This window comes from Octodon degus, unplaced genomic scaffold, assembly GCF_000260255.1.
Source record: "Octodon degus isolate 3935 unplaced genomic scaffold, OctDeg1.0 scaffold00093, whole genome shotgun sequence".
Lineage (NCBI taxonomy): Eukaryota > Metazoa > Chordata > Mammalia > Rodentia > Octodontidae > Octodon > Octodon degus.
In genome coordinates, this window is record NW_004524669.1 from 3,581,392 (window position 1) to 3,595,694 (window position 14,303).

The window sequence follows — 14,303 nt, forward strand, 5'->3', positions numbered from 1 at the left end:
TTAAACAATAGCAGGGAATGTACAAGTAAGGGACAACTTATTTTGATCTTAATGCTGCAGCTTTTTCCTACCACCTAGTGACTACACAAATGGACAATGTGAACCAGAGTCTTTGTTTCCCTATTTTCTTGGATGGAGAAGCTCAGGTCAGGTCAAGATGAGTACAGAAGTCCACAGTGAAGGGTCACAGAGTCAGATTCCCCTTACCCCTATGATGGCCTTCAGCTCCTCGTGCCCATCCCACTCGCTGCTATAGATCTCCTGCAGTGTCTCTGACATTCTCTTGGAACTTTCGTGTATTACTGAAAGAGAATTCAGTTCTACCATCAGGCTTTCCAAAATGTTATCTGACGTAATCATATAGGTGATAAATCAGTGGCTTAGAAGGACAAACTCAAAAGGTTAGCTGGTAGGGCTCTGAGGGGAAATGGCATTCCCTCTAGGCCCAGAGAGTTCCAAGAGCCAAGGGCAAACAAGTGCTAAAGTCTCTGGGCTGGTTGATTTTCTTCCCCCAGGCCTCCCGGCATCTGCATAAATGCCCTCTGGATTCTCCTGTGCTATAGTACCCACCTTTGACTGCACTAAGGAAGTTCTTCAAGTCCTTGTACAGCTTGTGGCCTTCTGACTGAAAGAGAAGAGCAGCTTTAGTGACTATAAAGAAATATGTTTTAGGGGCCAGAGAAATAGCTCAGTAGGATAAGCGCTTGCCTGGCAAGTGCAAGGGCCTGAGTTCAGTCCCTGGTTCCGCAAAAAAAAAAAAAAAAAAAAAGAAATATGTTTTAAAAGATACTCTAGAGGTCAAAGTTGAAAAGTACATCAAATATATAACTCACCCCTGTTATTTTTTTTAACAATTCACAATTATTATACATTAATCGTTAGGTTAGTCTGGGCTACACAGTGAATTCAAGGCTGATTTGAACTACATAGCAAGACCCCCATCTCAAAAAACAAAACAAAAATGAAACCCACACAAAAAAAACTAATCTTCATAAGTAAACTTTCATAAAATGTTCAAGAGGGCAAGAGGATGAAAACCACAGAGAATCCTGCTGGGAAGATAGCTCAGCGGTCTAAGCGCCTGCTTGGCAAGTGCAAGGGCGTGGGTTCAATCTGAAGTTGTAAATCAAATTTTTTTTTTTTTTTTGGGCAGGGGGAAGGGTCTACAGGGTGTTCAGGGTCTCACTACTAGATCCGACTCATAGTGATCCGCCTGTTTACAGATCAACTCTTAAGTTGGGCAGTTGTAGCGAGTTTCATTGACGTTTCTTTTTTCTTTTAGTTGTCCCTCCCAGGGAACAGGAGCTTATGCCCAAGCTCTTCTGTTGACATTTAAGTGTCTTCTATTTGATACTATCTGTGTTAGCAATGGCAAACCTTTCAGAGCTTTCAATGATACAGACAGCCTGCTGAGGCACGTGTGCCACAGATCTATGTGACCCTCTGTCTCACACTCCGCTCTCAGGGCAAACTGCCACCATTTTGTGCAGACCTGAGGTCAGCTCCTGCTGTGGGTGCTCACACAGACCCTCTTCTTCTTCCTGCCATCTTTCACCATGCTTTGCTTTACCCTTCATCGGTCACCTGCCTATTCTCCAACAAGCCTACTCACTGATTCAGCTTCTGCTTAATCCCAGTGTCTCCCTCTATAGTTCTACTGAACTATCCCTGTTTCTACCTTTATTCTTATGTCTGAATTTTCTTATTTTGGGGAGGCTAGAATACCCAAACTCAGAATAGGTCTCCTCTTTCTAAAAATAGTGGAGCTGGGTATGGTGCCCCTACAATCCTAGGCATTCAAGAGTCTAGGGCAGGAAGATGAGTTGAGCCCAGAAAGTTCGAGGCCAGTATTGGTAACATTAAGAGGACTTGTCTCAAAAAAATAAAATTAGCAAACAAGTGGCAAAAGGGGAGGAAGGTATCACCTAGATACCTCCATCTGATAATGAAATGCTTTTATTATAACTGATGTTTATTGCTTTTGCTTCTTTAATACTTCCAGGAATAGAAACTAGTAACCTATTGCCTGACAAGCACTTGCTTTATTTGTTTACTTCTTTTGAGACAGGGTCTTGCTATATAGCTCCTGATCTTCCTTCCCCAGCCTCCAAGGACTGAGATTACAACAAGGCCCAGCTACAATTTCTTTTTTTGTTTGTTTGTTTGTTTTTTGTGGGGGTGTACCAGGAATCCAACTAAGGACCTTGCACTTGCCAGGAAGGCGCTGTGCCACTGAGCTATCTCCCCAGCCCTACAACTTCATTTTTAAATACTCCTATTAGGACTTTTGCCCAAAAATCTTAGGTTGGTCTTTCGTACCCACAGAGATCTATTTTCTCCTTTGCACATATTTGAAGACAGTTTTTGGCATGTTTTTTCTCATAGGGTACTGTACAGAGCTCACCTTGATCAGAACAGACCAGTTTAGGGGATGGAGTGTTTGAAAAAAAGGTATATTATACAGTAAACTAGGAAATACTGTATTTTTTGTGAACTTAACTATCAGACAGGCTATCAATCAACAAAAGTATAAATAATTTCTATAAAGAAAAGAAAAAAATACGGAAAAATCTATCTAATGACTTAATTGCCCCTGGGAGAGAAAGGTCATTATTCTTTAATTTTAGCAACAGAAAACCTATGTCTTCTTGGTCAAATAAACACAGGAAACAAGGCTAATTGTTTCAACTGTCATCTTGCCTGCAGAGTGTACTTCTAAGCCGATCCAAATTTCTAACCATACTTGAGGTTGAAAGTCCCTCTGGCTAAAAGCCAAGCGGAAGGGCCACAGGGCACAGAGAGACTCCACAGAGCTGAAGGCACTAGGAGAAGTGGGACTGCACTGTGTATCACAGCAAGTGAGGATCAAGAGAACATTAAAGAAATGATCAGCAAAGAGTGCAATGCTACAGCGAGGTCCAAATGCAGGGAAAATCAATAAAGCTACCAGACTGGATGGCTGGAGGTCACTAGTGATGTTAAGAAAGTATTTTCAATAGTATAATGGAGACAGTTTACAAAATTCAGAAATGGGACTCACCAGGAATGATGTCTCACTTCCTTCTTGCTTTTTTATTCTCATAAAAAAGCTTACAGAGCCTAAGATGTTAAGTAACATTTTATACAATGTCTTTTGAACATAGATATGCAGTTGGATGTGGCACTGCATGCCTATAATCCCAGCTCTTGGGAGGTTGAGGCAGGAGGATTGCTCCCATGAGTTTGAGGCCAGCCTGGGCAACATAAGCAAGTTCAAGGCCAGCCTGCATTACACAGTGAGACCCTGTCTCAAAACAAAACAAAAACAAAAACAAAAAAACATTAATATGCAGCTGAGTATCATAGTACATGCTTGCAATCACATTTCAGAGGGTAAGGCAGGAAAATTGCTGAGTTCAAAGCCAGTCTGGGCAGTACAGTGAATTCAATGCCAGACTGATTGACATAGTAAGACTCTCTCAAATTAAACAAACATGAATATGACAGGTATAAGTTTGTGAGTTTTTAAACTGTGATAGCAAAGTTTTTGAAGAGCTTTGAAAAAATCTTGGAGACTTATTTGGTTCATTTTATTTATTTTGTATTATTCTGCTCCATAGTTGGAAAGTGTGAATGCCTTCTTCCTGCCGCTGCACCTCACAAAGCCCACTTCCATTTCTGTGTTTGAGAAATGCCTTCTGGTCACCAAGTTTTGCCTTTATGTTCTGTCTGAAGAGATGAAGTATGGGAAGGTATGTGGGGAGGTCAGTGTGGCAGGAGGAAAGGTCAAGGAAGATGGGACAGCTCTGGTTATTTTACCTCTCAGATCTGAAATGGCTCCAGGTTAACTAATTCCAGCACCTTCTCCTTTCCTGACAGATGTGACACTCAATCCTAGGGACCCTCATCTACAAGTCAAGCAACTTGGCTCTTCTGTCAACTCTCAAGTTGTTCCCCTACCTTGGCTTCAGTTCCCTCACCTACTGTATAAATGCAGATAAGTATAAATACTGTATACATGCAGGCTAAGGTCATTCCTCACTGGAGGTCTGATGATTTTATCACTTTTGCTCTCTGAAACCTTGCCAAATTCTTGCTACTGTCATAAAGAGTCTGAGTCAGCCCTTCCTGTCCCTTATACAAACAGTCACAGCCCTCAACTAATGAGCCAGGGACTGTGGAACTTTGTCATAAGCAGAAAGAGCTAGATCCTGAGAAACCAAGGTACTGAGGATAGGGAAGAAGTCCTTGTCCGGTGGCTCCCTATTTGCTAGAACATAGAAACCTACTCAGCAAAACAAACAAACATAGTGTGATCAAGCCCCAAATCAAATGCTCTAAAGGAGATTCAGGAGGGAAAGATGAAACTAGACTTTAGATTTTAAAGGCAATAAATTGGAAGTAGTTGTCAGTACCAGAAGTAAGAGATTAAGTGCTGCTTGAGGAAAATAATTCTTGCTATGCAGTATGTTTTGAAGAGAAGATAAAGGGGAAACAAGCAGAGCTTCAAAGAAAATCTACCTATGGAAATTTGACCAGGCACATAGGCAAGGGGCAAGGCCTTGAAACTAAGCTAGGAAGTTGGGAGTTCAGGGAGAAACTATTAATAAAAGGTTGAACTCAGGCCCTTGTGCCTGCCAGGCAAATGCTTATTCTGCTGAGCAATCTCCCCGGCCCCAAAACTGCTGATTTCAGCTGCTTTTTAAAAAAAGATGACTCAATCAGGGGAATTGGACGAGATCAGGCGCGTTCAGGGTGGTATGACCATAGACAATCAGGGGAATTGGAACAGGGCTGTTTTATCTTGCTTTTTTTTTGCTTGCAGTGCTAAGGATGGAACCTAGGGCCTTTCACATTCTAGGCAAGCATCTTTCCATGGAGCAACACCCGCTTGATTGCAATTGTGTGTCTGCTACTAGGAACCGAACCTAGGGGTTTCTGTCCGGTAGGAATGCACTCTATCACTGAGCTATGTCCCTAGCTCTTCTTAAATTTTATTTTGAGACAATATCTCACTAAATCGCTAAGACTGGTCTTGAAATTACAATCTTCCTGTCTCTGCCTAAGACAGTAATTGGGTTTATAGCTATGTGTCACAAGGCCTGGCTGAATTGGATATTTTATATTGAGAGATTTTTTTTTTTTTAAGATAGCACTAAAACCTAGATTTTAGTGGAAGAATTTGGGATAGCTGAAATGATACTTGTGTTATTAAATGGAAAAAAAAAGTGCCGGGCATGGTGGCTCACACCTATAATTCCAGCACTTGGGAGGCAGAGGCAGGAGTATCACTAGGAATTTGAGGCCAGTCTGGGCTACACCGTGAATTCAAAGCCAGCCTGAATTGTGATACCCTATCTCATAATAATAATAAGAAGAAGAAGAAGAAGAGGAAGAAGATTGCAAAACCATATGAATGAAAAAAAATTTTTAAAAACAATATGCATACCTTTGAAAACAACTTTAATAACTTGCCTACAGTCCCAGTATAAAACAAAACAAACACCACGCATAGCACAATCTCATTTTAGTAAACCTACGTTAATTATTCTGCATAGATTTAGATATCACATACATATATAACAAAATAATTGTAAGGATATAAGAGAACAATGGTTGTAGCTTAGGAAGTGTGAACTCATTACTGTTCCTAAGTTCATTTTCTTTCTTTTTTTTGCAATGTCGGGAATCTAACCTAGAGCCTCTCCTATATGCTAAGCAAGGTCTCTGCTCTACTTATCAATGCCAAACTTCTCTTTTTTTCTGGATGTACTTTCTGCTTTGCTGTAGTGAGTAAATGTTTTTATAGAAAAACATTTTCAGGTATCGCAGTTACATTTTAACAGTCTTAATCTTTACAGGTGGAGAATGAAAATTTTATGAATGAAATGATAACTATAAAAATCAAGGACAGGGTACTAGCAAAAATTGGCTATCCACATGCAGAAGATTGACATGACATCTTTTTCTCTCACTGTCTACTAAACAAATCAAAATGGGTCAAAGATCTGAATATTAAAACAGAAACAGCCTGCTGAAAGGTAAAGCAGGGAAAACTACTGAAAACATAGGCACAGGTAAGAACTTTCTGAACAGAACACCAATTGTATAAGAAATAACATCAAGAATCAACATCTGGCTGGGAGTGTGGGGAGTGCCTGTTATCATAGCACTTAGAGGCTGAGGTGGGAGGATCACTGCAAGCTAGAGTCCAGCCTGGATGACTCAGTCAAGGCCAGCTGAAACTACATGGTAAAACCCTATTTCCAAAAGAATCAAAAAAACGAAACCAAAATACTGCATGAGAAACGTAAAATATAAAGAGAAAAAAACCCAAAAGATTGATAATAGGAGATAGTAAGATGTAGCCTTTGTATATACAAAGGTGAAAAAAGATGGAGAAGGCAGGAGGCAGGGGAGGGGCCTGGGATAAAAAAAAAAATGAAACGTGTGTGTGTGTGTGTGTGTGTGTGTGTGTGTGTGTGAATTCCTCACGAAAGCGTGATCATTTTGTACTATAAACATGTCCAAAATGATGAAGGGATCCAAGAGATGCAGGGAGGGGTAAGGAAAGGAAGGAGAGAGGAGGGGAGAAAGAGTATGTACATGCACCAACTCACCATGATGAAGGTAATCATTTTGTACTGCAAACATGGACTAGTGAAAAATTGTCGGGCCAGGGAGAAGGCTCAGTGGAATAAGCGCTTCCCTGGCAAGTGCAAAGGCCTGAGTTCAATCCCCGGTTCCGCAAAAAAAGAAAAAAAAAAAAAAAAAAAAAAAAGAATTAAAAAAATACTGTTCTGCCAAGGGCTGGCCTGATAGCTCAGTGGACTAAAGCTCCTGCTTAGGCAGAGCACAGAGACCTGGATTCGATTCCGGCCTGCTGTGCTAGCCCCACTCCCGAGGCACACTAAGATAGCAACTGACTTTGGGTGTGGTAGTGGGCCTGTAATCCCAGCACTTGGGAGGCTGAAAACAGGAGAATCACCATGAATCGGATCTACATAGTGAGACCCTATAGACCCAGCAGACCCTGTCCTTAATATATATATATATCCAAATTTTTTTTAAAAATCAAGGACAGGAAAAAAAGTGAGTAGAGATATAGATGAAATGAGATTTCCTATGATTTGATAAATTCTGAAGCTGGGTTCATTATGTCAATTTCTCTTTCTTTGTTGTATTTGAAAATTTCTAGTAAAAAATAGTGTAGTAACACACTACTGTAATCCAGCACATTGAGGCTGAGACAGGAGGGCTGTCTTGCACTCAAAGCCACAAGTAGTTACATAGTGAGTTCAAGGCCAGCCTGAATTACATCATGAGGGTCTGATGTAAAAAAAAAAAAAAAAAAGGAGTTTAAGAGTAAGATTTTAGGCTCTATTTCCAGAGATGTTCTTTTGCGGTGGAGAGTGGGATGGAGCATTACAGGCTGAACCCAGGCGCTTTGCACATACAGCCCTTTTTTATTTTTATTTTCAGATAGGATTTAACTCAGTTGCTAAGTTGCCAAAGCTGGGCATGAACTTGTGATCCTTCTGCCTCAGCCTCTCAGAGGGCTGAAATTATACAGGAGCACCAATGCACTCAGGTAAGACTTTATATTTTTAAATATTTCCCAAGTTGAAGGGGATGGAGAAATGGAAGAGAGAAAGGAAGTGAAAAAGAATTGCAATGTCTTATATACATGTACCTACTCCCCACAGTGAATCTAATCACTGTGTACTACAAACACACTAATAAAAGTTTTGTTCTTGTTGTTTTGAGACAGGGTCTTGCTATGCAGTTCAGTCTGACCTTGAGCTCACTTTGTAGCTCAGGCTGGTCTCAAACTCTCAATGATCCTCCTGCCTCAGCCTACCAAGTGTAGGGATTACAAGCATGTACCACGACACCTGACTCTTAGAAGTTTTATTTTTAAAATTCCCAAATGATTCTGATAGCCAGCTACTGAATTACAAAAAAGGATATAGTTAATATCCTTTAACTATAATGATCATTTTCCAAATAATTCAACTGGTAATATATATACAGAATTTGGCCGCTTTTGTCCCTGGGTCCTGGGCAATAACTTCAACATTCTAAGTCCTGATTATTCATGGTGATCCCCTCTGGCCCATAACTGAGTTTATATGAATCAAATGACTCACGATGGTTACTGGTTAGGCTATAAAATGAACCATGTGATTTGAGTAGCCAGACTCTGTAAGACAGGTATTATCAATAACCCAATCTCTGAGAAGCTAGAAATGTGCTCAGTCACATAGCCAGTGGTTCAACATATAAAGAAGTTACTAGAGGGCTGGTGAGATAGCTCAGCGGACTAAAGCGCCTGCTTAGGAGAGCACAGGGACCTCCGGTGGTTTGATCCCCAGCACCACATGCCCCACCAGCCCTGTCCCCAGGGCAGGTTGAGCCAGCCAGAGTCTGGGCCTAGTAGTGACACACGCCTGTAATTCCAGAACTGGGGAGGCTGAAAGCAGGAGGATCACCACAAGTCCCTGTTGCATAGTGAGACCCTGCAACCACCAGATACATTTTTTTAAAAAAAAAAAAAGTTAGGCGAACTCTGGACCCCAGAGCCTGCTTTAATAATCCTACACTAATGGGCTGAGACACAGGAGTTGAAGCCACAGGAACTTCGTGTTTGGCCCTTTCCCAGATCTTGCCTTAGTTGCCCCTTCATTCAGCTGGTCCTGATTTGTATCCTATATTAAAAATCATAATGGCAAACAAGAGTACTATCTTCAGTTCTGAAAGTCATTTTAATGAATCATCAAACCTGAGCAGGAAGTAGAAACACCCAAATTTATGTCATGTTGAACAGAAGTCCAGGTGGCCTGGAACCCAGGAGCTTGTAGTTGGTAAATGAAGTGAGGCAGCTGTGTGGGATGTGCCCTTAATCTGTGAAATCTGGCCTTACTCTGGATAGTGTCAGAACTCCATTGCAGCTAGGCAGTCATTTGGATGAATAGCTTTCTTCTATTATAAAGGGGGGTGTTATGGATTGTGTATAGTTGTCCCCTCAAAGCCTCATGCAGTCTTGGGGCACCTTCTGTAGTTTGTGATTGTTTATTGCGGGTGTGGATACTGCACCTGCCCTGGGGCAGGTAATTTGCATTACAATGTAAGGTGGGAAGAGAAGCTAGCTGCTTGAGCTGCTGCTACCCCTCCCTTTGCGCTCTTGCTCTTTGCCACCACCACGAAAGGTTGCTTTCTGCTGTGTGCCGCTCTGCCTTGGAGCCAGCTGAGTATGGACTGAAACCTCCAGTAACTGTGAGCTAAATAAACTTTTTCCTTCATTTTGAGTGTTGAGTATTTGTCCTAGCAAAGAGAGAAGACTAAGACATGGGGGCAACAATTCCAATGCTGTATAAACATTAAATGACACTGGAAGCACTGAACATGATGTCTTGCACATGGTAGATGGAAAGTCAAATATCCACCTGGCATGGTGGCACATGCCTGTAACTCTACTCTGGGAGGCTGAGGAATGAGCATTGCAAGCTCAAGCCGCACCTGAGAAATTTAGCAAGACCCTTGTCTCAAAGAAAGAAAACAAAAATTTTAAATGACAATGTATATAGCTTGGTGCGAAGGTTCTGGGCTCAGTCCCCAGTACAAGGGGAAAATTTAAAAGGTAAGGTAAATATCTCATGGAGATTAAATGTGTTATGTACTTTTTTCCCCCCTCAGTAGTAGGAAATGGCCTTCATATTGAGCTATACTCCCAGCCCTTGTTTTTTTTTTATTCTGAGACAGGTTCTCACTCAGTTGCAGAGTTGCCAAGGTTGGGCTTGTACATGCTGTCCTCCTGCCTGGACGGTCCAGAGTGCTAGGAATACAAGCACATCCAGCTATGCATGTCTTAGTGTAATTTTCTGTATGAAACAATCCTTAATATCCTGTTAAGATAAAAGGAACAGGGAAAACAAGAGGTTTACTGGTGGAAAAGACCAGTAAAAGATGGAGGAAATGTCGTGGAACAAAGGGTTGGCGTGGCATAGATAAAGCCAAAAAAAGAAGCAAGGAAATTATGGGACAACTGAGATGAGAGGAGACCTAGAATAGGAGCAGCACCTTGGGAGGCTGTATACACCAAAATTTAGGTAGCGAGGGCTCAATCTGATGTTGTTTAAGGACCTGGTGGTGCCACAGAACCTTGGCAGTCCTGAGGGGAATCAACTAAGAGAAAAGAAAATTCCTATCTCCCCAAATCCTGAGTCTATCGGAACAGGAAGAGGAAGCGTCTGGTTCCTAGAGGAAGGATAAGCAGCAGGTCACCCTGGGGCTGAGTTCTGGGAGAGGAGGGTGGGTGAGCACGCTTGGTGTGCAGCACCTCCGCTCCTCTGCCTCTCAGCCCTCACGCCTTCTTTCTTCTGCCCTTCCCCTTACCTGTTGTTGGTAGAAGTTACCAGCACTTTGTTCAAATCGTTCATCTTTGGTTTCTACGGTTTTCCCCAATTTTTGCAGTACCTGGGGACACAGGACAGAAAGGCCTATAAGGTTACAGCTGAATCTCTCCTTAACTCTTGGCCACATACACCCCGGCACCTCTCTGAGTCTTATAGTAGATGCAACTAAAGGTTCACACTCCTATCAGCCCAAAAGGATTAGTAATATTTTGCTAATAAAATTTTGTGGTTCTTCTCAAGCTGGGGCTTAGGGATATGCAGCAGTGTGCTAGAGGTTATATATATACATATTATACATATATAATATGTATATGTATATAATGTGTGTATATGTGTGTATGTGAGTATTTACCAGCTGGGTATGGCAGTACATGTTTGTAATCCCAGAATTTGGGAGGCTGAGGCTATACTACAATAAGTACAAGGCCAACCTCATAAAATAAAAAAATTTAAAAACACAATTGGGGCCAGCCAGAGAGCTCAGCAGATTAAAGCGCCTGCTTAGGCAGATGCAGGGACTGGGTTCCATCCCAGCATGCTGTGCCAGCCTGGCCCCTGGGACTCTTTGAGACAGTGATTAAGACTGGGCATGGTGGCATTCACCTGTAATTCCAGCGCTTGGAGGCTGAAAGCAGGAGAATCACTACAAGTCCAATCTGTGTGGTAAGACTCTGTAGATTCTATACTAAATACATTTAAAAAAAAAAGTTCAAGGCCAACCTGAGCTACATATTGAGTTCAAGGCCAGCCTGAACTACACAGTAAGACCTTGAGTGGGCTTCAGAGATAGCTTAGTGGTCTAAGTGCCTGCCTGCCTGGCAAGTGCAAGGACCCATGTTCAATCCCTGGTATCACATGCTATGCCAACTCTGCCACAGGTGCGTCACGCTGGCCACCAAGACTGGGTGTGGTGGCACACGCCTGTAATCCCAGCGCTGGGGAGGCTGAAACAGAAGAATAACTGTAAGTCAGCTGCATAGTGAGACCCTGTACCAAATACATAAAAAATTAAAAAAACAAAGCAATGAGTGCTAGGTATGGTGGTGCACACCTGTAATTTCAGCACTCAGGAGGCTGAGACAGGAGGATAGTTGCAAGTTTGAGACCCACTTAGGCTACAAAGTGAGCTCAAGGCCAGCTTGAACTGCATAGGGAGACCCTGTCTCAAAAAGACATAACAAAACAAAAAAACAATGTATAAATGAATGAAAAGTGGGGTTTTTTGATGTGGCTAGTGACTGAACTTAGGGTCTTGCACAAGCTAAATACATGCTCTACTACTGAGCTACACTTCAGGCCAGAAAAATGTGTTTATGTATTTATTTATTGTGGTGCTAAGGATTAAACACATGGTCTTCTGCAGGCTAGGTAACTACTTTACCACTGAACTACTTCACCAGGATCATATAAAAATTTGTGTATGTGGGGGCTGGGGAGATAGTTTGGCAGTCTAAGTGCCTGGCTGGCAAGCACAAGGACCCAGGTTCAATGCCTGGTACCGCATACCATGCCAGCCACCGAAACCAGGTGTGGTGGCAAACACCTGTAATCCTAGCATTGGGGAAGCTGAGGCAGGAGGATCACTATGAGTCTAAGCTGCATAGTAAGACTCTGTACCAAATAAATAAATAAATTTTTAAAAGTGTGTGTGTGTGTGTGTGTGTGTGTGTGTGTACAGGCATTGAAGACTGACCCCAAGACCTTTGCACTGAGTTAATCCCCAGCCCCCTCACCTTTTTTGAGAGGGCCTTACTAAGTTCAGATGCCCAGGTTGGGCTTACACTTATCATACTCCTGCCTCAGCCTCTAAAATCCTGAGACTGCAGGCCTGGTCATCAGGCTTGGCTAAAAAACAATTTCTTTTTTTAAGGTAGAAGGAGGACAGTATTATATTAAAACATGGACTAGTAAGAAGCATGCAAAATGTGCTCGGCTTTTAAGACAAAACATGAACCTTGAATCCAGTTTTTAATGAAGAGACACTCTTCTAGCCAGAGAGCCATATATCCTTCCTGAGAGACGAGGTTAGTGAGGTAGACAGGTGATTCCACTCACTGGGGCCCCTGTGGGAACTTGGAGAAGTCCCGATATAACACACTTGCAAGAGACAGGGCGTGGTGGCCCAGCTGTGAACAGGCAGATCACTATGGGTCTGATCTAGCAGTGAGACCTTGAATACCCTGTAGATCCTCCCCTAAAATTCAAACAAACAAACAAAACACTTGCAACTTAGCTAGAAACAAATGCCACCATCCATCTCCTCTTAACTAGGAAACGTGACAGCCAACTACCCTACAAATCTCAGTGGTAATATAAAAGAGAAGGCCATGGACAACACTGTCCTTACAAGGGACACTCACTTATAAACAAGTGATTCTGTGAGGTAAGAAAAACCTGAGTCAGGGGCCGGGGAGATGGCTCAGTGGGATAAGCGCTTCCCTGGCAAGCTCAAGGGCCTGAGTTCAATCCCCGGTTCCACCAAAAAAAAAAAAAAAGAAAAAAAAAGAAAAACCTGAGTCTCCTACTATAACGCCCTCTTGGAAGGGAAGCACCATCATTTCCCAGGCCCAATTCAGAATGTTAGGAGTTGCCTTCAAATACTCCTCACACCACACTGCCTCTGGAAACATTCTGTGCTCTCTGGTCTCACTGCCACAGTCTTTTCCATGTGCTCATTGTTTCTTACCTGGCCTGCTGCAACAGGTCTACCATGGTGCTGCTTAAAACCGCTTTATGGGTCCTCACTAAATTACAATGAACTTTTATTAAATGCCTACTATGTATCTATTAAGTGATGGTTTACACTCCAGCGCACGTACACGTCCCAATAATCTGACCCTTCATTAAGGGTCAGTTCTCATTATTCCTTCTCCCTGCGCGTCTCCCTACATGACAGCTTTCTTTAGTTTCCTGAAGAAGACAGATTATTACTTGTGATAGGTTCTATTCTTTCTTTCTGGAATTCCCTTGTCTGCCAGGCAACTGGCTAAAGAAAAACTCAGTTCATACTGCAGACCCATTATATTATTTATCTACTTATTAAGCAAGTTATTCCCTCTCTCCTAAGTGCTCACAACCTCTGCATTTCTCCTACATTTCCATGATTGCTTTATTACTTGTATTTATGTCTTCTTAATTAAGATTCCTTAAGAATCGAATTCTTGTTTTACTCATTTAAATTTCTTAGTATCCAACTAATAGATGCTTGGTCATTTTAACAGGAAGGAGAGTGAGACTGATACAGAAGGGGAGAGTGGGCTGGTCCTTGAAGTAGGATTTTGGTAGACTGAAATATAAAGAGTAGAAAAAAATACTGTGAGAGTGGAAAGAGGATTTCAGGCAGACAAGAGTATTCGTAAAGTCATGGGAGTATGTAATTTTACAGAAGCTGCCTGCGATGGTCTGCCCTGGCTTACTTAGGATGTTTTGTGGGGAGTGGTGGGCAGTGGAGTTGGATAGTGAAAATGAAGCCTCATGAAGGGCTCTGAATCACATCCAAGAGTGCCGGGTCTGGACACGAAAGCAGAAAGGAGATTACTAGACAAAAGGAAGACTATCAGGGCAAGAGGAGGAGGAAGAGCAGAGGAAAGTAATGCAGAGTGACATGATCAAAGTATGTTATGGGCATGCACGAAAATTCCACAAGTAAATGTAATATTGTATATAATTAATATGCGCTAACAAAAACCCCTGAGAATTTATACAAATTAAAACTTAAAAGACAGGCATGATGGTGCATGCCTATAATCCTAATTACTCAAGAGGCTAAGGCATGAGGGTTGCAAATTTAAGGTCATCCTGAACAACTCAGTGAGACCTCTGTCTCAAAAAATAAAGGGTAGGGGCTGGTGAGATGGCTCAGTGGTCTAAAGCACCTACTTAGAACAAGCTTAGCAAAGCACAGGGACC

At 42.1% G+C, this 14,303-nt stretch overlaps 1 protein-coding gene across 1 annotated transcript in view; it reads right to left on the reverse strand.

The window, feature by feature from the left end:
* The window catches only part of Bin2 (bridging integrator 2), a 40,759-nt gene that overhangs the window by 18,951 nt on the left and 7,505 nt on the right, over positions 1–14,303 (reverse strand). Inside the window, exons 2-4 of the mRNA XM_023722613.1 lie at positions 10,375–10,455; positions 571–625; positions 208–302 (exon numbers count right to left, since the gene is read on the reverse strand). Of these exons, the coding sequence (XP_023578381.1) occupies positions 208–302; positions 571–625; positions 10,375–10,455 (231 nt within the window). The remainder of the gene's footprint in view (positions 1–207; positions 303–570; positions 626–10,374; positions 10,456–14,303) is intronic.